General features: G+C 38.3%; 1 protein-coding gene across 4 annotated transcripts in view; it reads right to left on the reverse strand.

Moving 5' to 3' along the window:
• Window positions 1-27,410, reverse strand: part of LOC131030358 (frataxin, mitochondrial) — an 83,014-nt gene that overhangs the window by 46,936 nt on the left and 8,668 nt on the right. Inside the window, exons 2-4 of one of the 4 annotated variants that reach the window (XM_057961143.2) lie at window positions 6,821-6,926; window positions 6,533-6,724; window positions 6,159-6,431 (exon numbers count right to left, since the gene is read on the reverse strand). In XM_057961143.2, coding sequence (XP_057817126.2) covers window positions 6,159-6,376 — 218 coding nt within the window. In that variant the 5' untranslated portion in view covers window positions 6,377-6,431; window positions 6,533-6,724; window positions 6,821-6,926. Of the gene's footprint in view, window positions 1-6,158; window positions 6,725-6,820; window positions 6,996-27,410 lie in introns of all 4 variants that reach the window. The other 3 variants (XM_057961146.2, XM_057961144.2, XM_057961145.2) reach the window with 3 other exon arrangements.

The raw sequence follows: 27,410 nt of genomic DNA on the forward strand, positions 1-27,410 counted from the left end.
ATTAATGAACCTAAATCAATTCATGAACTAGCAAAGGGATAAAGCCAGATTCCACATGGAGAGACAGGAAAGGAGACCTAGAGGCCCAACCAGGCAAGGCATACAGCCTCAAGAATTCAAGGATGCTTTCAATAAGATCTCTTTGCCCACATTTGATGGAAGTGGAAAGGTTAGTGCCAGGTCTTGGGTTCACAAACTTGACAAACTCTTGTCACTGAAGCCTATGGAGGACAACAAGGCCATACAATTCACTACGATGCATTTGAAAGGTGCGGCATGCGATTGGTGGCACCACGGGCTTGTATCATAGGATCATGGTTTGATTCATTCATATGAGGAGTTTGTCAAGAAGCTGGTTGCACGATTTGACAAGAAGAATGTTGAGGTTTAATACAGGGAGTTGGCTTGGCTAAAGCAGGTTGGTCATGTTGAGATTTACATCAATAAGTTTCAGAAAATTTCAGTTATGGTCCCTAACATGTCTGATGGGAGAGTTACTATGCTGTTTGTTGAAGGTCTGAGTGATAGACTGAGGGGACTGGTGAAGGCTCATAAGCCTGGTACACTTCATGACGCCATAGGGCTAGCATTGGACTTGGAAACTACACCACCTTTTCAGCCTCAGAAAAAATGTTTCAGCCCATGGAAAACTAATTAAAAAAGTTTTAATCAGCAGAAAAATATTCCATCAAAGGCTGATCAAGAGTCCAGGAATGAACTTAGAAGAAAAAAATTATGTTTTAACTACAAACCATGGGAACCTAGACACCACTGCCTTGGGAAAGGCAAAGTTCACCTGATTGGCGTTATGTCTGATGACGAAGAACCAGAAGAGCAAGAGGCTTGTGTGAGAGGTGATAGTGAACAAGAGGATCAGCAACCACAGATAGAGTTGGGAGACACTTCAACCAAAGAAACTCCATGCATTGCCACTCTATCAGGAGTTCCTCGCAGCTGACCTTTTCGGTTGAGGGGTGTTCTGAGGGGACAACGAATGGTGTGCTTAGTGGACAGTGGAGCCACACACAACTTTACAGATGAGGGATTAGTAATGAAGCATGGACTTTTGGCCGAGGAGTTTCCAGGATTCAATGTCATAGTGGCAAATGGTTTTCCGTTGACTTGCACCAAAGTAGTTCCTCAGTTGATTATACAGATTGGAGATTACACATTGACAAATGATTTTTATGTGCTGGGGCTCAGTAGATGCTATCTTGGGACTGGAATGGCTGGAGTCACTTGAATGATATGTTCAGGACTTTAAGCAGACGCAACTGGAGTTTATGGTGGATGGTAAGAAGATGGTGCTTAAGGCAATGTCTGATGGTGGTCCATGAGTTGTGTCAGCAAGAAGGATGGAGGCTCTATTCAAACATGGTGATGTGGATTGGGCAGCCCAATGTTTTGTGTCTACTAAGACTACTTCTAGCAGTAAACCAGAATACCATGTGGATATCCAAACAGTGCTAGATAAGTACAGCAGTAAAATATGTTCTGCTTTTCTTTGATGATATTTTATTATTTTGATCTACAGCAGGACCTGGAGTGATCATCTGCATCATCTACATGTGGTCTTGAGTATCATTGAGGCTCAGTCGCTCTATGCGAAAGCTTCCAAGTGTGCGTTCAAGATGACAGAGATACTATATCTCAAACATGTTATTGGTGCAGATGGTGTGAAAGTGCATCAAGAGAAAATTCAGGCAATCATAGACTGGCTGCCACCCAAGAATATAACAGAATTGCGAAGCTTCTAGGATTTGTGCTCTTACTACAGATGGTTTGTGAGAGGTTTTTGACAGCTAGCGTCACCATTGACAGATTCGACTAAGAAGGGTACATTTCTATGGTCTAAGGAGGCACAGATGACTTTTGACAAGCTCAAGGAAGCCATGAGCTTGTGTCCAATGTTAGCATTACTTCACACAGCCATTTGTCCTGGAATGTGATGGATCGAATCAGGGGGTAGGTGCAGTGTTGATGCAAAATCAACATCGATTGCATATGAGAGCAGAAAATTGAGAGACTCTGAGAGACTATATTCTACATACGATAAGGAGATGCTAGTGATTATGCACGCGCTAGCTAAGTTCAGGCAATACCTAGTGGAAACCAAATTTGTGGTCGGGACAGACCGCAACAATCTAAAGTACTTTTTAGAGCAGAAGGATTTGAACGAGCAACAACAGAAGTGGATAAGCAAGATTCAAGCTTTCAACTTCGATGTAGAGTATGTGAAGGGCAAGAAAAATGTTGTTGTCGATGCCTTATCCCAAAGACTTGCACTTTGCTCTCTCATGGAGATTTCAGCTGACTGGAAATCTCAACTGTTGTCAAAATATATAAAAAATTCATTTGCTTTTAATTTGATTGATGAAAAGTATTCAGTGATTGATGATATTATATATTACAAGGACAATATTTATCTTGTACCAAGTTCCAGGTTGAAGGCCAAGATTTTGAGGGTGCTACATGATGCACCTATGGTAGGACATCCAGGTTTCTTCTAAACTTATCGCCAGATCCATGAGAGATTCACCTAGAAGGGATTGAAGGATGGCATACTTCAGCACGTTAGAGAGTGCCTGACTTGCCAGCAAAACAAGTCAGAACACACGTTACCTACAGGCTGTAGTATCCCTTGTCTAATCTGATGTAGTCTTGCCTCCAAGGAATATTGTCACACACTTTTTATGCAAACTCAATGCTTGCTGGTCTGTGATTTCAATCTGATTGTATGCTTGAGTAATAATGTCAAATTGTCAATGCACTCTAATTGCTTGAAAATACAACTACAATGTCAAAGCAATAATCTAAATGCATGCATGATTTCTCTGACTTCTAAAATGCATATATATGATTCCTATATGTGAAATATGCATCTACGGCTAAGTGACAATTTGTCAAACATTTGGCATGCAAACTAATATGCAAATCAAGCATGACAAATATGAACATAACATCAGATCGTAGGCATACAACTTATATCACCTTTATTGATAGACAACTTGAGTACAATGCCAGCATAATTTACCAAGACTCTTGGCTTTACAATGTGAAACTATTACAATGCCAAAATCTGAGTACAATGATCATCAACGGCAGCAACTTGGTATAATCCAATGCAACTATAATTAACTGAATTCAAAATGCCTAGATGACTAAATTTGCAAGTCTAAATATGCTGATTACATGCCTAAAGACTGAGATATCGTGACTGATGTAAAACCTGGAAATGATGGCTGCCTGGACAAAATGGTTCGTTCCTACTTATGCTCGATGAATTTGCCACCAAATGAGTAGTGCCTAGCATCCTTAAGCATCAATAATGCTCCCAGAATTTACTTGGAATTTATTGTGCCTCCTTGCTCAAATTTGCACCCCTCAAGCTGGCCACCCCTGATTCAAGCATGCAGCCTTTGAAATAAATAATATCTGCACTTCGATGCCTCCAAATAATGCTTGATATAATCCTTAGGTCGCTAGGAACAAGAAGCTCTAATATTATCCTCAGGTCTGCAAAATTAAAGCCCTACAATGATCTGCTCAAACACTATATTAAACTCCTCTTTAATGCACAGATTGAACCTCTGGATGAAGTCCACAATCAAGCAATGATTCAGCTGGTATCTCACAGCCTCAAAATTGCTGAACACTAAAGAGGTTACGTTCTCCAATGCTGGATATGGCAGAAAACCCTTGTCTTCTTCCACAGTTCTTGAATGAAGAATTAACGATGCTCAATAATCCCCATCGATTTCTTCTTGGCAGCTATATATATTTCTTCATGAAGTCAAACTTCTCCAAAAAGCTTTTAATTGGCATTTATTATTACATGAGCTTGCACATTAATGTTTTATTAATCTTCCTGGCCTTGGCATTCAAACAATTAATATTAAATGGCCCCCTTTTAATGATAAATGGACCCTTGCGTTATAAAGGGCAAACATAACATTAAGATATAACTTATGCATTAACATTTGACTTTATCTCATTAAATGTCCCTTATATTATAAGTGGATCGAAGGCTACTTGCGAAACTATGTTTCAGGGCAGCAACATGCTTGGGTGAGATGGCTTTATCTAGGTGAGTATTGCTACAATACCACCTACCACATGTCCATTGGCATGTCTCCTTTCAAAGCACTCTACGGATACGATGCCTTGACATTCATGGACTTAGCGTTTGATGATAGCAAAGTTCCACGGGCTAAGGAGTCAGTGCAGAGCTACCAAGAAATTCTCAGGGCACTGAAAGACAATCTACAGAACCAGCAAAAAAAGTATGCAGACAAGCATCGGGTTGAGAGGTATTTCGAAGTTGGAGACATAGTTTTCTAGCGTCTGCAGCCATACAAGCATTCCACATTGAAGACAAGTGGCGCAGAAAAATTAAAACCACATTTCTATGGGCCTAACAGGATACTGAGGAGAGTTGGAGAGGTCGCTTATGAACTGGAGTTGCCGAAAGGCATCAAAATACATGAAGTGTTTCACATTTCATGCCTCAAGAAGACGTTGGGCCAGCACACGGTTGCATCTCCTAAGCTACCACCATTAGATGAGGAAGAGAAATTGATATTAGTTCCTCAAGGCATTGCTGATTGGAGAGAAAGGAAGCTGAGAAACAAAATGGTCCGAGAAAATCTGATAAAATGGAAGGATTTAACAATTGAAGATGCCACTTGAGAAGGGGAGAAAATCCTATAGCATCCCAATTTGCAATTGCTGGAGGACCAACAATTCTAGGAAGGGAGGACTGTAATGTCCCCTCTCAAATGATCAGACTTGGAAATGATTTTTCCTAGCCTTTACATTTCCGGGGGTTAGGAGAAATTAAAGAAATAAAGGGAATAATGAATAATTAAAGATGGAGTCCAAAAAGCCAAAGTCTTAAGCAAACATATTTTAATTATTCATTATGTTTTAAGAAGGGGCCATTTTTAAGTTACAACATTATTTCTCCTAGACGAATCATTATGGGGGCCAATTTAATAATTCATACATCATTGGAATTTGCGCCTAAGTCTCTTATAAGGAGGTTTCTAGATGGATCGATGCTTATTGGTTGATGCTGAAGCTATTATTTATAGGGGGTCGATGCTCGAAGAAGCATTATTATGATTGTCTTCTTTTATCGGTTTATGAGCTCTGCAATCCAGAACACGCACAGGACGAAAACCCCGTCAGCTGCAACCTGGACGCAACCCCAGGTCTAATTGTGGCAACATCATCAATTGGCCAGCATCAAAGCACTGCCATATTCCTATTGCTGTGATAGATCTCCAACCACGCATTTTGGGACTTCAAGCTTAGACTACAGCCAGCATTCGTGGGGGTTTGGAATCAGTGGACAACAAATTCTGCAATCCTGTAGCAATGTATTTCCAGAATGATTTTGTATTCAGAGATTGCAGCTTCCACCCATAATAAATAAAGTGCTATGAATGAGGGTTTGGGCGCCAAACACAGTTATGGCAATTTGTGGATCAGCATCAGATAGAGGTAGCATTTTTATTTAGTGAACTTCTTGTGGTTTGATCAGCTTAATGTTAAGAAGAAGCTGAATGGAAAATAGTGATAGCTGCAATAATATCAAAAATTTCATTCTGTGAATTTGTTCCTAAACGTATTGAGAATTTCAGTATATTACATTTGTATTTTGTTTGCCATAAATTATCAAAACCAAACCAATCCCTTGAAAATTTCAACCAAGAATATTTCACCAAAACTCCTGACTAGATATGTAGTTACGTTACATTGATCTACAGCATACATCTAAGCCCACTGCAAATCAGGTTTGATTCAAGCACAATGCCTTCCATTCAAAGTTTTATAAGCATAAAAATGAAATTAAAATTGTCTCCTCCTGATCTACATGGATTATGATATAAAACCCTGAGCCCTAGTGGTATGAAGGAATGATAATCTGCCCATTGTGAAAATTTTCTGCTTCTACATTCTTGGCATTTTTCAATTATGCTGTAAACCATCAATTCAACATTACCAAACCATGTGTGCAGCTCAGGCACGGTACAGCCACCAAAACCTCTTTACAAAAACAAAAAAGGATCACACAATGAAATCAAACAAAACCAATACAGCCACAATACTTGAAAACCAGAAATTGTCAAATATATATAATAATAATTTGGCACCTGTAATCCTTTGCAACGGGGCCTTCCACATTATTTGCTTGGGTTTTGGTGCTGAAATCCTTTGAACTTGTCAAGCTTGGTGTTGAAAAATGAATTGGATATACATGACCGTGAATAAATCTGTGAGGAATTGATGGGGTGCACACGAGCAACTTTGAAAAATAGTTATTCCTGCTCCTGCATAAAGTAGTGCATATCCTCCTCCAATAGAATGCCATGTTAGAGACTCTAAACCCTCCTCTTCAAGCCATTATAAAGTTGTGATGGAAATACCTGTGATAAACCCCACCTTTTTTCAAAAAGAAGAATGGAAACCTTCCACTAGTGGGAGTCCTCGTCAAAGATACGGAGTATTTTAGAACTAAGAATAGCACCTGCACTCTTAAAGAGTGAAGTCGATGTGCCGATAGGTGAAGCCAGTGGGAGATTATTAGTAGACAATATCAACAACAAAGGCAATCATCTCATATTTTACTGTGGGAAGCAATTTATTAATTTGTTGCGCGAGTAACAAAAGCTCCAAACAATGCAGGTGAAACCAAAGCAGCTGATCCAGTTGCAAAGCCCTGAAAAGAGAATCAAATTTCACATCATATAGGATTATAACATCAGAAAACTATGAATTCAATCGAGCAAAGTTTTAAAAAAAAGACATATTTCACCTTGCCAATGGTAGCAGCGGTATCGCTAGCTTTGTCAAGAGCATCAATCCCTTAACAAATTGTGTGACTCAAGCCAGTCATCTCAATGATTCCTCCAGCATTATCACTGAAGGATCCATATGAATCAATAGCTAACCCAGATGAAATAGTATCGAGCATTCCCAGTGCAGCTATTCTAATACAATACATGATAGCCAAAATAAAACTTACAAATATGCTTATTATGATGGCTAAAATGGGAAAAACAACAGGTTTACATCCTAAACCCAGCCCAAAGATGGCATTTGATGTTGCTTGTCTTGCACATATCAGCAAAATACAGATAGATTGCAATAAACGCACATAGATTTCAATAAATACAAATGAATTATAATAAATATGCACACATCATCATCAAAATACATTCTTATAAATAAGAGGCCAATATGTCATCATGAATAAATTGGTAATATCAAAAAATTAAGTTAAACAATGGAGCAGATATCATGCTTCATATATACATATATATAAAAGGCCAATACTTAAGAATGAAGAAATAGGCAGGATTATTATAAGTCCACTCTACATTAAGCACTAAAGCAGCAATGATGATTTGCAAAATACAGAGGGCTTAGAAAGCATACGTGCTTCTATGTAAGTATGGAAGAACGATTGATAAAACCAAACTTAGATATTGGTCATTAGGTCAAAATGTATGGGGTACTGTTGACGTGTATTTTGTACACAATCAAACACAGAATAAAATACCCAAGGGTACCTTATCCTCTCTTGAATAAAGCCTCTGATTGCTGAAGATGTCACAAAAAAGGATCAATCAGGATGACTCCAAGGTTCTTTGATGTAGGGTCTCTACGTGTGGATAAGCACCAGTGGTCGTTGTGAATGCTGTTTCATCAAGGGGCCTTACGTTTTCCAAGCTGCAGGAATAAGATTTCCTAAAACTAACAAGTTCTCAAAAAGATCAGAAGGTAGGGTTTGTCAGGGATGAATTCTAATCTAATCCTAAGAATGACTCAATGTAGGCTAGATTTGGCAAGATTCTACCAATTTCAATATTGCCAAAACACAACAACTCAACTGAAATTGATGCGATCTTCTAAGGTGACTTAATGATTTTCCAATTCATCAAGGATCATAGACACTACCATGAAGGTACATATCAATAGTTCAATGATGATTGAAGGTTTAAGTAATCCAAATATCTCGAGTTGACCACACAAGGCGTTCTTACAATCAGTAAGAAGCTAGTAGTTTGGAACGTGAATCTCACCAAAGATCAAGCCCAACACTTAGTCCTTCAAATTTAAATACTACTTCGACCAAGAATGATTCAAGAAAGTAAGCAACCATGAAAGTAGCCACAAGAATTGCAATAAAACACCATAACTTCAATATTTTATTGATCTCAAAGCCAAAAATAGACAACAATTGCTTAAAATTCTCTCTTCAATGCTTTAATCTTCTAATTTCTAACTTACTCTATCTAATCTCTCATTTTCTAATGACAAAATGAAAATGAATGAGGGTATATATAGCATTCTCAATTACAATGAACGGCCCGGATCAAAAGAAGATCAACGGCTGAGATTCTGACACCTAAACCCTAATTAGGGTTTATTACAAAAAGTTCCCCTTTTATTGAACAATATTAAATGCATAGCCAAATATTTAATTGGCACAAAAATCTAGTAAACATAGACCAATGATAATTAAGGTGCCACATCATCTATAACAACTTCTCTTCTAGAACCTTGTTCCCTTTCCACTGCTCCTTCTTAACATATGCAATGAATCTGGACACAATTCCTTCAATCTCAGCAATAGGAATCTCTGGAAGATTCCTCATTCGTTCTTCCAAGTGGATGACCTGATCGAAGGCCTTGAGAAGAGCTACATCCCATCCAGGTTCGAGTTCTTTGATTTTCTCAATCAGGAGCATAGTAGCGAACATTTGATCCCTTTGCTCATCTGTGATAACATTCTCATCTTTGCAAAAGATGACCTTGACCTTCTCCTCCAACTCTTGAAGATTCACATCTGTCTCATCTTCAATCCTTCTGCCAAGAATAGAACATAACACCTCAAACACCTTGTCCTGAATTGGATGGATGACCTCCTCAACTTGATTGCATTTGGTGCTAATGTCTTCGAAAAGAACTTCCTTCATCTGGAGTAAAGTTGACCACTGGAGTAAATTATGAGCTCCTCCATCCATTATCTTTTCTTGTGCTAGGATCTTCCTTGGTGTTTGCCTGATTACTTGCAGAACAGGAATGATAACATCTCTAGTGTGGGCAAAGGCGACTACTGTTATCATTAGGTTGTGAATGATCTCAAGGACCTGGATAGCTCGATGGGTGGTCTGCATCATTCTTGTTGCGAACTCAATGGCAACAGTATGAGATTTGTCAATCCAAGAGCTCATAAGCTGAACCAAGCTCTTAACTCTTTCTGCCTCACCAACTGATTCAAGGGGAAGTGCTTGCACAGGAGACACTGCTGGATCCTGATGTCCCAAAGGCTTATTGAGATGGCTAAAGTAGCCTCTCCAAGCACCAACCTCTCTCTCAAGCTTTCTATTCTTTTCCATTTCTTCTTTAAGCTTGTCTTTAAGTGCCTCAAATGAATCAGTTGCCTCATCCAGTGTCTGCTCGGCGGTGAGTGGACCAAGTTCAAATGTTTGTACATCATACTCTTCTGCAAGGATTTCACCTTCATACTTGTCCACTGCCGGTGTAGCTATCTGTAACTTCCTGGACCCTGTCTCATCTCTGATCATCTTGGACATCTTGGTGGCCTTCTTCCTTTCTGTTACTCCCTGAGAATTTCCTACAAGGCTCTCTAAGTCAATTACATTATCTTCATCTTCGATCACAATCACCCTTGTTAGCCTCTCTTTCAACCAATCTGGAATGGCGGATCTTGTCTCTCTAACTTGTATCTCTTTAGGCAACGGTTCTTCTTCTCGGAGAGGAGATGTCACTTCATCATTATTCTTGTCTTCATGTAGCTCATTAACTTGAGGAGATTGACTTGATGAACGTTGAGACGCCTGCCCTTCTTCGTGTGTATCATTTTGTACCATTGATTCCATCGATTCCTCAACTTCAGGTACCCTCTTCTCTTGTCCTACATTCTGACTTGTCCTTTTTTCATGTCGAGAAGATGTACCAGATGAGCGATCTCGATTGGCCTCTTGTTTCTTCTTGGAGGGTTCTCTTTTCTCAGGTCTCTCTTTCCTCTTCGCACCTCTAGGATGGGGATTGCCTTCACTTGCACTTCGAAGATTACCTTCACTTGTGCTTCTAGGATGAGGATTGTCGTCACTTACACTTGCTCCTCCTTCCCCTGGTCTTTCTTCCAAAGTAAAAGTCATAGGTATGTTCTGTTCTCTCAACTTTTGATGTTGCACATCAACCCATCTGCTAGTACAAGACAAAACTGGAGCCATTAAAGCTTTTAAGTCAAAAACCTCAGGTTCATTCCAATCTATCTTCACTGCTTTATCTTCTCGGTCATAAGATGATTGGAGATGTCTGCCACTGTCCTGAGCTTGATCAACCACTCTGTAAACTTTGCATTTCCTGATGAAATCCAAAGGTAACCTAGAATGCATCTTTCTTTTCACTTCTAAATCATCTGAGAGATTCATCAAAAAGTCCTCTATCTGAAATTCGTGCTTGTACTTTCTACCAACTGTTTCTTCTATATATCCATAAGAATCAAAATTCTCTCTCAAGGCAAAGAATGAAAATGAATATAAGGCCAACTCTTTCTCTGCATCATCCATGGCTAGAGCATTAGGACATACCTCAACTGAATTCCCTAGTATGATAGGCACAGGAATTCCATTTCCATGCCTGTGTCTGAATGCCTTTGCATAAGCCGCCAACTGTCAAGTTACCTCAAGTAACACTATCCTGTCTGTCGGATATCTTGGCAACATATATGGAGGTGAAGGACACCCATGAACTCTAATATATGTAAATTTTTGGAATTGGATGAACCAAGCACCATACCTCTTCACAAGCTCCTGTGCATCTTGAGATAACCAGTTGTGAATCCCGCCTTGCAATGTCCTGGTGATGTTCATCGTGAAGGTATCATTGACTAGCTTGTAGTCACTTCCAGGTGGATGATGCAAATGGACATAAGAATCACACACTCTGACTTCTCCGGGCCCTCTTCCAATCACTCCTCTGTGAGGTAGTCCTGCATACTCAAAACTCCTGATCAAGGCATATATGATGTACGAGCTCATGTGGAAGGATTTCGTAGCCTTCAGTCTTCTTAACTGCACATCCAAGCAATGGCTAATAATTCTAGCCCAATGAATTGTTCCTTTTCCTTGAACTATCACTTGGATGAAGTAGAACATCCACTTCTCAAAATAGAAGGCTTGAGGAGTACCTGTAACTCGATTGAGCAAAGTTATCAAATCTCTGTACTCCTCTTGGAAGTCGATCCTATGTGGTGTGTTGGGAATCTTGCTCAAGCGAGGACGACTTTTGAGTAACCAATTCTTATTGATAATGCTCAAGTAAGTGTCTGGATCATCTTCGTACATAGATCTAGCTCCTTCCAAGCTTTTGTAAATCATATCTTTATGTTCTGGTAAATAGAGAGCTTCACTGATAGCCTCTTCTGAAAGGTAAGCCAAAGTGTTTCCTTCCTTGGACACGATTGATCTTGATTGTGGGTTATAATGGCGGGCGCACTCGATCATCAGCTCATGGCACAAGACTGCTAGAGGGAAACCGGCCGCCTTGATAATGCCACTTTCAATTATTCTCCTTGCGACATGTGATGGCTTTCCAATGTAAGGGACCTCTTGAAACTTCTTCACACTGAAGTTTCCCAAGTTGGTATCTCCAATGTTGCTCCATTTTGACACGATCTTGGTCTCCAATTCTTCATTCCTTTGATCTTCCTTCATGAGAGTTGGACGACTAGTGGATGCTCCTGCCTTTGGGGTCGCCATCTTGACACCTACACAACATTTCATAATGAGTAATATATTTTGCAATTTAAACATTTAGGAAACTTCATGATAAATCTTTGAATTATCATTTCCTAAATTTAACTACGCAATTTGAAATTCAAAATTCAAAATTTCAACATTGAGACTAGGAAGATCTTGCCATACCTCCACTTGAGAACTAATTCTAAGAAATGATGCAAAATTAAGCAAGCTCGCTAGGCAAAATGTGGGTCGAGGCTCTCCCTTTAGCAAAATGTTCTTCCTCTAGACTTCACAATCATTAATTCTACCACCTTTGTCCTTCAATAAAATTCGCTCCTCTTAAATCAGATTTCGCACTCCTTCTTTGCTTCTCCAAATCGCACTTGAGTGAATGATTGAATGATTGATTAAAATGTTTCAAAACACCAATATTATATAGGCGCTTACTACCTCATTTCCCATAGGCCGACTTGGTGAAAATAGGCCAAAAATAAACAAAAATTAATAAAAGAAGAGGCCGACTTTATAAAAATATTAAAATGATACCCCAAGCGCTCTATCTTTTTACTTTAAATTAATAATAATTAATTTCGAAATGCCTCAATGAATAAATTAAAAAAAAACGATTTCCCAAGGCTCCAAAATTAATTATTCAATGCCATGCGCCTTTATTAAATGTCAATTTTTTTTTTTTATTTTTTTTTTTTTATTCTTTTTTAATATTTTGGAGTTTTAGCGAAATTGGCATTTAATGTGTTTTAGAGGACATTGGCGCCTAGGCATGGTAAAAATATCAATTTGTTAATAACCTCGCTCTGGTCTCTGGGAGAGGGACAGGAGCGCCTTTTCATTTTTGGCCTTGTATTCCTTGCTTTCACGTTCAAAATCTCTTCATGGACGTCCAAAATGGGATTTTCATTTGGAACTTTGAGTGTAATTTATTTGATCTTTGGAAGGAGCTTGCCTTAAAGCATTTTCGCCTTGGTCCCTTGGTGAGGGACAGGAGCGCCCTAGCCCATTTTCATCGAATTTTGCGGTCCTTGCAACTTCATTCCATCTTGAAGCACTTTAAATATCATTGCCATCTCGTGCCTTGGCCTGGATTCATCCCAATTTGGGGAGGAAGACTTGATAATGTGTTTTTCGCCCTGGTCCCTTGGTGAGGGACAGGAGCGCCTTGGCAATTATGAGCACACTTATGTTTTGCTAACTTTCAAGATTATCTTCAATGGATTGATTACGCCTTCCTTCATTCATCTCAAACTTGAAACTCGCTTTACCTTTGCCAAAAATTTGTCTTGTGAGAAAATCGCTCTGGTCCCTTGGAGAGGGACAGGAGCGCCTATTGCAACTTGGGCTGATTCTCTCCTTTGTAGGCCACTAAAGTTATATTCAACGAATAAAACACACTTCCCTTGACCTCTTCAAATCGCGAAATCACTTAAATCTTGCAAGCATAATGCAAATTCGGAATTCAAGCTCCGGTCCTTCAGTGAGGGACAGGAGCGCCTTTTGTCCTCAAGGCCAAATCTTTTCATTTTTCATCTCAAATTTCCTTTGCTGGGGAAGATATCATCTTTTTACAATCCATGAACGAGAGCCCAAATCCAAAAAAGGTCCAAGAAGGTGTGTACAAAGAAAATCGCTCTGGTCCCTTGGTGAGGGACAGGAGCGAATTCATCTTGCTAGACAAAAAGTTCAACTTTTCAATGCTTTTAACTAAGTCTGGATACTCCATTATGCTCACTTCATTCTTCCTTGTACCCTTGATGCTTCAATTTGACCAATCAAGGCCAAGAATAACCCTGACAAACCATTTCACCCTAGTCCTTCAGTGGAGGATAGGAGCGATTTGTCTTAATCCTTCAAATTTCATCATTTTCAAATCTTCAAAATCCTTGAAATCATCAAGTCATGTCCAATCACCTCCCCTGGAGACCCTGCACAAAACAATTGAAGGAAGTTAGAGACAAATATGCACTAAATAACATTTTCGCCTTGGTCCCTGGGAGAGGGACAGGAGCGACTTCACCTTTATAAGCCAAAATACCCACAATTTAGCTCTTCAATCACTTCACCAAGCAGGGTTAGGTCATCTTCAAGGCCAAGGACGAGTTAGCAAGCCTTCAAAAATTTGGTCAAAATTTATCCAGACAAAAAAATGTACAATTCCATCATTAAAATGCTAACACTTAGACATAGCTTGAATTTTCCCCAAAATCCTGATTAGACCTAACCTGAGACATACTTGACTTTCTGACAGGCTCATCCTACTTCAAAAATTGCAATCCTCGGGAGGATGCTTAATAATCTTCAAAATTTGACTGGACTCAGCTTGAAAATATCCAAAAGAAACCCCCTTTGCTTAACCCTAGTCTAGACAACTCACTCACTTACTCAAAACCCTAAAAGCAGAGAGAAGAACAGGCAAAACAGAAGCAAAAAAGAGGGGGTCCCCATTTTAATGGGGCGATGTGTGAAATGGTCACAACAGGTACAAAGTTCGAACTTCTATAAAAACTTCCTTGGTCCCACAAAGTCTCATAAACTTAAAATGCACTTAGCATGCGACCTGATAAATAACCTCACTTTCCTATGGATTTGTATAATGTAAACTAATATATTATAAAAATAAGGTAAATGCTTTAAATGAAAGGATGAGTGGGAACAAAAACTGTCTCTCAAAATAAGCAATGCCTGAATTTGAGGAAATTAGTGGAATCCAAAGTCCACACTCACTTTAAGCATTGTAGCTTCACATAGAGCTTACAATGTATTCTGTAAAGTATGATTTCTGCTACAGTGCTTAACTTGGGAGTGGGTTGTCAGTACCACCAATTTCTTCATTTTCAACACTATGTTACCCCGAGTTTCCAGGACAAGAGGACGGCAGGACAAGTTTCCGGGACGGCAAATTTTTTTGCCAATTTTGGGGACGGCGGGGGGATGGCAAAGGGGACGACTATATAAAATATAGGGAAAATTTAAAATATATAAGGAAATTCTAAATGTTCATATGAAAACATGGATAAAGCATGCATATATACATTATATTCATATGAAAACATGGATAAAGCAGCTATATGTACATTATAGAACCTTAAAATACCACATTTGTGTTCCGAATTCATTGTCAATACTCAATAGTCAATATACATTCATAATTCAGAATTCATTATCAATACTCAATATGCATTCATAATTGAAAATTCATTGTCAATATGCCAGCACTTGTTTGATTTGTTGAAAATTTGACTGCTCTGCTTAAGCAATTATCGCTGGAAATAATTGTTTTTATTGCCCGTATTGCATATCCTTCCCTTTTAAATATATGAATATCATATGGTAAGAGATGAAATATTTGTATTGTTCCCTTTTAAAGTTTTAAATATATCATATAGTCAAACATGAAATATGGCAACGATATTATGAATTATCATCGTTGCCTTTTAAATTTTTAATAATGTTGTTATATGGAGCCTAATCAGACTCGGCGGTTAAATTTTCCCCACTTCTATCGGCGTAGTTTCCCCCCAAATTATTCAACGGGGGTTTGGGGGCAGTGCCCCCAAGACGAGGTCAAAAGACAATGCCCCTGGCGCACTCCCTGTCGCAGTACAGGGCGGGGTCAAGGGGCAGTGCCCCCACGAGGGTCCCCCGAAAGCTCAAACGACTTTTATTATTTTATTTGCATTTAATTGATATTTTCTACATGCAATTCCTAACAAATAATTGGAACGAGCAAATAATTTGGGCCCACATTAGGAAAATATGACATTTTTTATTATTTTAATATGTTTTTCTACCCCTATCTATGGGGGACATCCAGTCATCCCCGATACGGATTGGGGACATCCCAGCCGTCCCCAAGACGTACGAATGTCCCCCACAGCTGGGGCAAACGTCCCCCCATTTCGGAGACATCCCCTCCAAATTCCAGCAGTTTGGGGATGGGAGGGAGAAACATCCCCTAGCTGTCCCCAAGTCCCCGAGACTAGGACAAGGGTTTTCAGGTCAGGGACGCGTCCCCAAGTTTCCTTGTTTTCAAGCACTTCCCTAATTTGAATAACTTATATGTTTAATATCCAAAAACCCATTCACATTCCTGAACAATAGCTAAGGCTTTGGTATAAATTATGTTTTCACATTTTACTCTACCCAAACTATTTGAACCATGGAAATTGTGTAAAATCTGGCACAATTTCCATGATGATTAAACAAAATTTTCAAATGGTCTGTTAAACATAAAGAAACGTACATATGACAAAATTTGATATAGCTTAATGGTTGGAAGAGAGGAAATATACAGTGTAAACATAACATATAATGAACCCAAACACATTCTTCTTAATTTGAACATTGGTTAATTAATAATAAACCAAAAAATCAAATGAAATCACTAAGCTCACAAAAACAATTGAATGGGTATTTTTCATGCCTGAAATCTTATTGCATCTCTTCTATACAAGAAGCTTCACATTTCTCCCATGAAAACCTAAGTTCTCCACTCTCGTAATCTTCCTTCATAATGGAAGCTCATTTTTTTCTCCTTGAAAACCTATCATCCACATTCTCATTTTTTTGAAACAAAATACTCTCACCCATATCCTCATTTTTCTTGAACAAAAGTGTCTCATTAGGATCAACCTCATTTTTTCTCTGCTATCAACAATGCATTAACATTGCATTTATTACCTGTAGTGCCATTTCCATGCACTCCAATTCTACAGAATATTTGCTTAAGCAGATAAATGAAATAATGACCAATGTTGGGAACCATGAACCATTGCTTGACAGGATTCTGAAACACAAGGGAAAACTATGTATAGCATCATTTTAAAGCTAACAGAAGCATTCCAAGCATCGCACAGCAAATCTGGATCATAAAACCATGAAAATCTATGTATAGCTACATTAAACATTGCATAGCCCAAAATCATTAAATAGGCATTTCAAATCAACACGCAACTCAAAGGAGCATATGCATTCCACTGCAATATGTAGAGCTGAGGTGCTCCCAACACTTGTCCACCAAACATTGAAAACCAACATAGCACGGATTATAGGGAAACTATATCAAAGAATGGCCAACACAACAGCATCCAACCCAGTTCCCAAAGGTGCATAGCCATGGCAACATGGCGTGCAGCCAAGAAAAAAAAATGGCAGCCAATACCCAAATCAACACAGCCATTGCAAGGGATGCCACTAGCCTTCATAACATGGCACAGTTAAAAAGGAGAAAGCCGAACAAAGAGCAGTAGAAATATGGCCAGCAAATACCAAAATCAATGTGCAGCCAAAGAAAACATGCACAATCATTCAAAATGATATAGACTAAAAAATCCAGCATAGATATTCAAAGGGACACTGTCAGCATTCAAATCCAACACAGAAGTTTATATCTTCATGCTCAATGTCTTCAAACAGCAACCATTAGACCAGAGAGCTCAAATTAATGAATAGTGAGAAATATTAATATTATCAGAAGAACAAAATATGGATGAAGTGCCACTGGCTATCCATAACACCTCAGCATCAAATCAACAAATGGAGCATCATTTACATTTTATTAGAAGTACTTGTCTTTAAACAGTACACTATTGGTTGCTCTAATCCAAGTTGGCATGTGGGCCCAAGAAGGAATGTCTGAGTTTTTCTTTGAGCTCACGTTAGATTTGATTAATTTTATTTAAAACTATTTTAAATTATTTTCATTAAAAACATTATAGGAGTAAGAGAAGATGTGAGATAAGGTGGGCCCCCAATAAAATCAAACAAGCTAATGTTTATGATCCTTTAAAAAAACAAGGCTGCAAAAAGGATAAATAAATTCATAAAATATCATATAGATAAAGATAAAGCAAAAAATTTATATTTTTACGTGACTAGAATATATCAAGAAAAGCTACAAGAAGGTAAAACAGAAAACTCACGAAAGGTGGCTAAAAGGTAAAGACTATAGTAAATACAAAGGTGTTCACCATGCAGCAAAAAAGAACATTTTTGCCTGGAAAAGGATTTCTTTTCCATGAAGATTTATCTTTCGCTTAAAAACACTTTATTTTCTTCTATATTTATGTAATTGTTCATTCAAACAGACAAAAGAGAGATTTTCACTACCAAAGCTCTACAATTTTGGCATTTGGGCCTTTCAGACAAAATATTTTATAATCATCTGAGCTCATTAATAACAACCATGCGATTGTGCAATTGGCCTCTCACAACTGTTTGGTAATTTATCTCAGGGATGAAATAAAATGTTTTGTTATGGTGAATTTATCTCTGCTCTTTTATCTTGCATATGCAACCTTAATTTGTGAATCTGAGATCAATTCTACAGATAGGGGGTTTTCAATTGGCATTTCGCCTGTACATAGTTTTATTTTTAGTTTTTCTTCTTTTTCCAGAAAAGTCTGAAGTAAACAAATCGAAGATCCTGCAAAGAGATTGCTTCTAAAATCCTGGAGCTTATCTCGCAAGCCACATCCCACATTTGCAAGATTTCCCATGTTGATCAAGTTTACATGTGGGTGCAAATTTGATGGGACACAAGTCAGAGACTACAGTCTACATCTCGTTTGATCATCAATCTACAATTTGTCATTTTGGTGGCAAATCACAAAAATATCAGCTCACAGGAACATGCATCTTTCAATTGGTGACTCTGTTGGTGACTTCATTAGTCAAAAGATCCAGAATTTCCATTCTTGCAGGTTATGGCAACTCACAATATTCATGTGCATCTAAATATTTAGGTAAATAATCTACCATTTCAGCATTGTATACAGTATTCAATTGGTACATTGCAACAAGGATGTCAGATTCCTGAAGTTGCTTTGAGAGTATTGCCTCATTTATACAGAGATGGCTCCATCTCTCCATCAGTCCATAGTCATGATGAGCAACATTCATCATATCACTTCTCAAAATGTGGCTCTTGGATTGCTTGCTTTTTCTCTCAAAGGCAAAGCACGTGAATGGTATAGAACCTTCAACCTGGCTTAATTGTAAGTTGAGATTAACTTGATGAGCTCCTTTTTTATCAACCCCAAGAAAAAGCAAACACAAACTCTCTTTTTCAAAATCTTCTCACAATGAAAAGGCATCCTGCAAAATGCATGCATGATTTCAATGCACAATTGACAAGGCATGGAAAGTGGTTTCCAACTAATGTCAGATATTTTCTATTTCTATATTGTTGTTGAAAGCTTTATATTTTTTTATATTGCTAATAGTTTAAAAATATTCTGCTCATACAAGCATCTACATGAGACCAATACAAGCACGACAATGAGACTAATACCAGCTTCTTTTGAGCAACCACATTAGAAACCCCTATGGGAGACCAAGAGTCATGTTGATGTGTGTTTTATGCACATACATTTAGAATAAAATACCAAAGTACTTTACCCTCTCTTGAACAAAATCACCTCAAATGCTAAGGGTAAGATCAACTAAAATGATTCCAAGGTTTCTACAATCGGGTCTTGACGAGTGGGTAACTCAATGGTCAATGTGAATTGTTGTTTTCACTTGAGGACTTATACAATTTTTCGAATTAACTTTGCATATCATGAATATGGAATGGGTGTGTTGATAACTTAGAATTTAGCAATGTAGTTTTGGATTCGATTCTAGCAAGACTTTCTAAAAAATGACAAAAGGGAATAGGGTTCAGGAAATCTATTCTAAGCCTAGGAATGTAGGAAATGATGAACAAATTTAGTGGAATCAAACTAGGCAAGGTCTCACCATCAAGTCGTACAGATTTTGACATGAGCTTAGTGCAATCATCTAAGGTATACTTCATAGATTTTCAAACTATTACCATCAAACATTGAGACCATCCAAGTTGATGCATAACAATGGACGTATAATGATCGAAATTAAACTTGCATAAATTCCAGTTGACCACGCTCAAAGCACTTACAATCAGCAAGAGGCTAGTGGTATGGATTAATAGATTCCACATAAATATACTCAACAAATCTTTCATTCAATCTAACAAACATTGAAAGCAAATTCCAATCTAAAATTCTAATCTAACTTGGAGGAATTGAGAACCTTGAGTACAAAACAACACTTGAAAAACAAAATCACCATCAAGTTCGAACAATGATTTATATTCAAAAGCTGCAACATATACCAACAATTCTACAAAATCTCTCCCTTACAAATGAGAGGCAATGAGGTATATATAGAGTCTCATACAAAATGGATGGCCAAGATTAAAACTAAATCAAAGGCCAAGATCATGCCAACAAAACCCTAGAGTTGCCCTAATTAGGGTTTACATAAAAAATGGAGCCACCAACATATGGCCCAATAGAAAGATACCTAGTCATCAAATAGGGAATCTCCTAGAAGATTCCTCCCTGCATCTCTCTCTCTCTTAGCATACTCCAAGGATCTAGCCAATACAGAATCTAACTCCTCCATGGAAATGTTGGGTAAGGTGTCTTGCTATAAATCAATCACGTCCAAAGCATCCGAGCAAGCATCCAAAGTGTTCTCCCAATCTGACATGAGCTTCGAATTATGAACATGAATCAACAAAGAGACCAAATCATCGATCTAGATTCTGACTCTTCTTCAAAGAGTCCAACTGATTGAAATACATGAATTACATTTTGTCTCTTAATTCTGCTAAGTGTAGCCCACTAGCTTCATTGACATCAACCCCCAATAACTCCTCAATTGAGGCAAGGATCTTCAACTGAATATCATGAATAGATCCTTCCATCTCTGCACAACTCATTTGTGCGCTATCATAAGTTGATTTCTTTATGGCTAATGAACAATACCAACCATGGAAATCGTATCTATCTCCATTGTGCACAACATTCTCCTTGATCAACGTGGACTTAGGAATCTCTTTCAAAGCTCTAAGGCATGGAATAGTCTTCTCCTGAATGGGTTGGAATTCTTCCCAAACTCCCTCCAAATACTATATTCTGAATATGAGCCATGTTGTCCTATCAAATGTCTAGCCAAACTAAGTAAGGAAATCATCCGCTTGTCTCTTTGTATTTTCAATCCACTTTTCCAACTCCGAGAGTGTATCTCTCGTTGCCTCATAATGTGAATGTAGTCCACGATCAATTGCAATAGGGGAAATAAGGGTAGGATTCTCACACCTTATCCCCGCAATATACTCTCTAAGTCTGATATTCTCTACTTCGTACTCTCTTTTCTCTATTTCTCCATCCAATCTCGCACCGATTGCCTTGAGGGTATCACCAACCTCCTGGAATTCCTGCTCTTTTGTAGTACGACCAAGGGCAACTGAAGTAATCTGGAAATCCATGGGAGTAGCAATGTCCGCCGTCACACCTCCAATAGGAATAGCCACCTGTGCAATCCGCATTCCTGTCTCATCTCTAGCTATGTGTGACAAAATCTCAACTCTCTTAGGTTCCTTCTCCTTATTGCTTCTAGCTAAGTAGTCATCAATGTCATCAATAGGTTGTGCAACTATCATTTTCTTACTTTTCTCCATACTCTTCATCAACCAATCAGGAATAGCGGCCATCTCCATACCATCATCGAGATACATCTCTCGATCAAGCCCTCTCAATACCGAGATAACATGACCATCATCATCAGGATTATCCCTAGTCAAATCATATACATTCTTTCCCAAACTAACCTCCAAAAGGACAGTAGGGCATCTCGCCTGATCATCATCCTTATTAGGTGGAGCAAATATCGCTGTGACATGTAAATCCTGAATATTCTCTGGCAATATCACTATGTTGGAACATTGCTCAATCTCCTTGTTTTGTTCTGGCACTTCAACTTCCTTGATTGATGAGACACTGAGGGGTGGTGAAGGAGTGATAGTCTTTTGCTTCTTCTTCTTAACCTCCTCAATCTTCTTCCCTCTAGCCTTGACTTCTCTTGGTGTGTTCTTCCTTCATTTGGGAGCTTGACCCTCCTCATCCACATGAATCCTGATATCACTAATAGTCCTCTGATCATCCTTGGAAGTGGATTCTTCCTGTTTCATCTTTTTATAAGTGAAGGCAACACTCATATCAACTAATCTATTCATCTAAATATCCACCCATGCTCAAGAGAAACTCAAGACCTCTCTCATCAATATATTCAAATCTATTTCTTCTGGTTTCAACCAATTAGGCAATAAAATCGCCTTCTTCATTTCATTTTCATATTGTGGATGCGTATGATCCTTGTCATCTAACACTTGATCAAGAATGAGGAAAAGTCCACACTTCCTCATGAAATCCACTGACATTCTGGACCACATTCTTCTCTTTACTACCTGCTCGTCCATTAGGTCGGCCCAATAATCCTCTATGTCTACCTTGTGGATGAACTTATCTCCCCTAATCCTTCCAACTTTCTTATCTGGATCAAATCTTTTTCTTCCCTTGTATGTTGCAAATCAATAGAATGCAAGTTCGTCACTTGTTGTACTAGCTGCTAAGGCGGACTGGCAAACCTCCGATGTCTTCCCCACCGAAATAGGAAATGACATGCTCGTTCTATGTTTTTCCTTCTGAATAGAATCAAACTCAAGAAGTTGTCTCACCACTTCCAACAAGATCATTTTGTCAAGAGGATACCTAGGAAGCTTGTAGGGTTTGGATTGAAATCCATGAATCCTTAGGTATGTGAAAGTTGGGAACTGTATATACCACGATCCATATTTCTCTATCAGCTCTGTTGCCTCTTTGGACAACCTCCTGTGGACTCCACCTTGCAACATTCGTGTTATGTACATTGTGAATACATCATTAACTCTCTTATAATCTTCAATTCGATACATGTTCAACTGTGGATAGCACTCATAACTCTTGAATTGTCCTTGTCCATTCCTGACTTCACCTCTGCATACCAATCCCTTGTAAGTAACAAATTGTGCAAGCAAGTACACCAAATAGGAAGTCATGGCGAATGATCTGGACCGCTCCACATTCCTCAGCTCAAAATCCAAATTGTCACTTATGATTCTAGACCAATTTATCAACATTCCTTTCGGACAATCCTAGATGAAATAGAACATCCATCCATCGTATATTGCACCCTGTGGCATCCCCATCACTCAGTTAAGCAGGAATACTAAATCACTGTATTCATCTTTGAAGTCTGTGCACATGAGTGTCTTGGGAGCCTTGGAATGATGAGTCCTAGGCTCGATCATCCACTCCTTGTTTACTACAATCTTGCATGCATCCATCTTCTTCTTATATCTATCTTCGTATTCATCCTTAGTTATATCTTTCATGTCTGCTCCACGTGGAATTCCAAACACCTCAGCAATCGCATCCTCGGCAAGGTAGGCAATGATGGCACCCTTAGAAGTCTCGATCAGTCGGGAGCGAGGATCATAACATCGTGCACACTCCAGGATAAGCTCACTGCATTGTATGGACTGCAGGAATCCAACGGCCTAATAAATGCCACTCTTCATAATGTTTACATAAGCTGGGGAAGGAATCTAGCTTCCAATTCCGAACATCCGCTGTTGCATCTGGCTCATGTTCAGGAAATGCATGTTCGTGTCTGTAATCTCCTTCCATCTAGATGACATCTTGGATTTTGGATAGAATCCAGTCTCAACTATCTTCTATTGTTCTCTCCTTTCCTTGAGTCCGGACTTCGACATCGCACCTGTACGAAGCTAGAAGTTAGAACCTTGGAAAATATTCCTGACAAAATTTCTAATTTCCTAATGATTTAGACAAGTTTGGGTATGGAAATCAGAAAAATAATCCACATTATCAATAGTTTTCACTAATAGAATGCAAAATGTGACAAGGTTGGAGTATAAAACCCTCATGAAATTCATTAAAATCAATAATCTTCGGACCAAAGTCTGAAGACACCTCCTTATACTTAGAAATTTTACCAAAATAGAGTGCAAAGGAGTATACCGAATCAAACAATCACTACGGAAAGGTGTGAAAGGTTATGTTTTCACACAAAACTATCTGAAGACACCTTCCGGGGTCAACAATGGCTGCCAGCAAATCTAAAGACAACCTACAACTTCACAAATTAATCTCTAAAAAACATGTTGCAATCACCCAAATGTGCACAAACTTGATGAAAATCGATTTTCCAAGGCAAACAAGAGAAATTCTTAGTATGTATGTAGCGCTGGAAATGAAAACTTAGTCTGAAGACAAGTCTGAAAATGGAGTTTTCAAACTTACCACCACCCTTAAGAATGATAATAAACTCAGAAAATGGCCCCGGAATGAAGCAAAAATGCTTCCCAAATGATATTGCCAAGATAGGTAGGTGGCTGCAAATGAAAGTTTTCTGAGGACAGCCCCTCTACAATGAAGTTTCAGACCTGCAACAACTCTTAAAAGCTCTGAAAATTGACTGAAAATGCTTCCAATCAACCTTTGGACAAATCACCTAGGCTGGAATTGAGCTGGAAATGAAGATATATGTCTGAAAATGAAGTTCTAGCCAGCAATGAAGGTAATAAATCTCAGCAATGGAGGCAAATATCAGGTCTGAAAATGTCTGACAGCAATCTCCCAACCAAGGCGTCACAAATGATGAAGAAATTCACCAAAAAATGGAGGTGAAAACCTCCCAAAACAAAATCGCCCCTCTCCAAAAAATGGCATCACCTCTAGGAAAATCATACAAGTCTGAAAATGAAGCTCTAACACCCTCCAATGGTAGCCAAAACAAATCACCCAACTAGGAAATGGAGAAAAATGAACAAGGAATCAACTTCAAGCTCCAATAGTGTCAACTTGACACTTCACAAAATTCGCCAGCTGGAGGAAAAATCGCCTTAGTTTGAAATACACCTGGCAAATATAATAATATAATAATGTTGGCCCCCTCCCTTTTAAACTTGCTTTTGCCTTTCACTTTCACCACACAGGCAATGTGGGATAAAACACTTGTACTTATACTTGCCTGGCAAAAGTCGATTTGCTTCTAGAAGGTGAAAATTATTAAATGCTCATTGCAAATCATTTATTAATTGTTTTTATTTTTTAAATAATCGTTGCACTTTGTTAAAAAAATTAAATTTGGGGCCCATTTATTTAAAATATTTCAAAATTTGAATCAAAATGGCCACTTTGGGGAAAATTAATTTTAGTTGGGATAAAAAATCCCAATAAAAATCATTAAAATTATTAAATACGCCCCTTTGGGGAAAATCGCACTATGTAGGGATAAGAATCCCATCAAAATCTTCATCAACTTTGCACAAAAAATCATCCTAGGGGAAAATCGACCCCTATCTGGACCTGTCTGGACAGTTATCCGGACTCAAAATTGTCAAAATCATCTCCAGTGGAAATTTGGCTAGGGTCTGGAATGAGTATCCGCATAAAAATCCACAAAATCTCGTCACAAAAGTCCTGGTGGAAAATCGATCCATGTCAGGAATCATCATAAAATTCATCCGCAACTTCATCCACACTCCCAGTGGAAAAACGAGAGCTGTCGGGAAAAATCTCCAACACTTAAACAAATTTTCAGTCATCTAGTGGAAAATCGCCCCTAGTATGGATTTTCAATGGTGGAAAAACAAGGCATGTCTGGATTCCACGGGAAATTCATGTCCAGTCTGGATTTTGAGTGGGGGAAAACCATGGGTAGTCAGGAATATGAGGGGAAAAGCACCTCTAGTGTGGAATTTTGACCTTCTAACCCTTAGAATATGGATTTTCATTCGGAAAATGATGATTTTTCCACTCAAAATCACTAAGAAACTTCAAAACTCAATAAAACTCATCTAGACTTAGGCAAATTCACCAGAAATTTGAACGAAACACAAGGGAACCTATCGGGATAAAGTGCAAAATCATCTTGAATAATTTCCTAGGAGCGAGAAAACAACTTCAAAGGTCTTGAAACACCTGGATGTTCAAAACATGTTAACACTCAAAAGGTCTACGCTTAGGCAAAATTAGGATCATTTAAAATCTCAACTTTACGTGCTTGATCCTATAACTTCAAAATCCTAAACGACAATTAAGCATGATCAAAAATCTGAGACTCGGGCACGGGAAACTCAAAATTGCCCACTATGCTGCCAAAACCCTAAACTAACCAACGCGGAAAGCAAGAAAGAGGGTGTCCCCGTTTGCAATGGGGCGATGTGTGAAAAGGTCACAACAAGTCACAACTTAGAAATCCACTTATTTAGAAACCACCTGCACACCAAAAGCCAACTATGGAAGACCAAGAGTCACATCTTAGAATTTCAAATTAAATGATCCCTTTGGGATTTGAATTTGGGTTTCCACAATGAAAACTCAATGATTTAACAAATTAAGCTCAACCCCTTGGACAAAGCTTTAGATTCTAAAATTGCTATCATGATACACATACTAGGAGTGGTCTAGTTGTTAGATCTGAAATAAGCATTATAGGAGCTAGTAAACTGCCTCCTTTGTCAATAAAATCATTGTTTTTTGTGAGAATAGAGCTTTAGAGCTTAAATAAGCCTTACAGCAGCCAGTAAAATCATTTATTTCTTGCAAGAAAATCCCTTGCAAAGCTATCCCATTTGATATAATGCAAATGTGCAACTCTCCACTCACCCCCTTCGCTGATTTTATAAAACATAAAAAAGGTGGTTGAAATGAAAATTCTTGTAGAATTTTTTTCTCATGAGCTCAATGAGCTACGAAGCCAATACATGTACCAAACTGATCCAAATTGAATGCCTCAAAGCTCTCAAGAACAGCAATACGCATGCAATCAGCCTATAGGAAAGCCCCTTCCTCATTCATAGAAAATGCTCAATTGTTTTGAAAAATGTGCTTCTCAACCTCATAAGGTTTCAAAGGCAAATTTTCAGCAGATGGAAGCAACAGATCAGGTTTTTTGTCAGTTGGATATCAAAAGGGAAAATCCACAACAATTAACCCTCTTGATTTTGGGTCATGAAGAGTTTTCTCATGCGTTTTTATGTAATGGCCCCACTTCAAAATAGAATTTGATGGTAAATAATAATAATAAAATTAAGATTTAAAAGAATAAAAATAAAATATAGAGGAATAAAATTAAATTTAATTAAAAATCAATTAAGTTAATTAATGGTCAAAAGAAATGGAATGAAAAGTTCTGACTCCATCAAATGTGACATATAAAAGGGAGAAGAGAATCTCATTTGAGACGGATAATTTGGGAATCAGAAGGGCAGATCTGATTTAAATAAGAAGTACAGATCTGATCTTGAAAGGTTGTGTCCCTTTCAAAGGGCAGATATGATGAAGAGTTGCACTCTTTCAAAGGTTGCTAATGGTGGAAAGGGTGTGTCTCTTGCCAAAGAGCATACATAATGAAGAGGTCTGACCTCTCCCTCACATTGAGAGATATAAAGGAAAGGAATCAAAAGCATCCAGAGACACCACCATCAAATCAGATCAAGAGATTAAATTCAATCAGCAACAGCAGTGGTTAGAACAGCAACAGTTCTGATCAAGAGAAATGAAAGAAGTCCGAATTACTTGTAAGATCTATGCTATGCTTTAAGCATGAATATTCTGAAATTAATCATTAGATCTGCAGGAGTTATAAATAACAACAACTAGAATTAACAATGTTCGTTAATGAATCAGTTATCTTAGAAACTTATAACTGTGTTAACTAGACATAAATGTACATAAT

The sequence above is a fragment of the Cryptomeria japonica genome, chromosome 2, assembly GCF_030272615.1.
Source record: "Cryptomeria japonica chromosome 2, Sugi_1.0, whole genome shotgun sequence".
In the NCBI taxonomy this organism is placed as follows: Eukaryota; Viridiplantae; Streptophyta; class Pinopsida; order Cupressales; family Cupressaceae; genus Cryptomeria; species Cryptomeria japonica.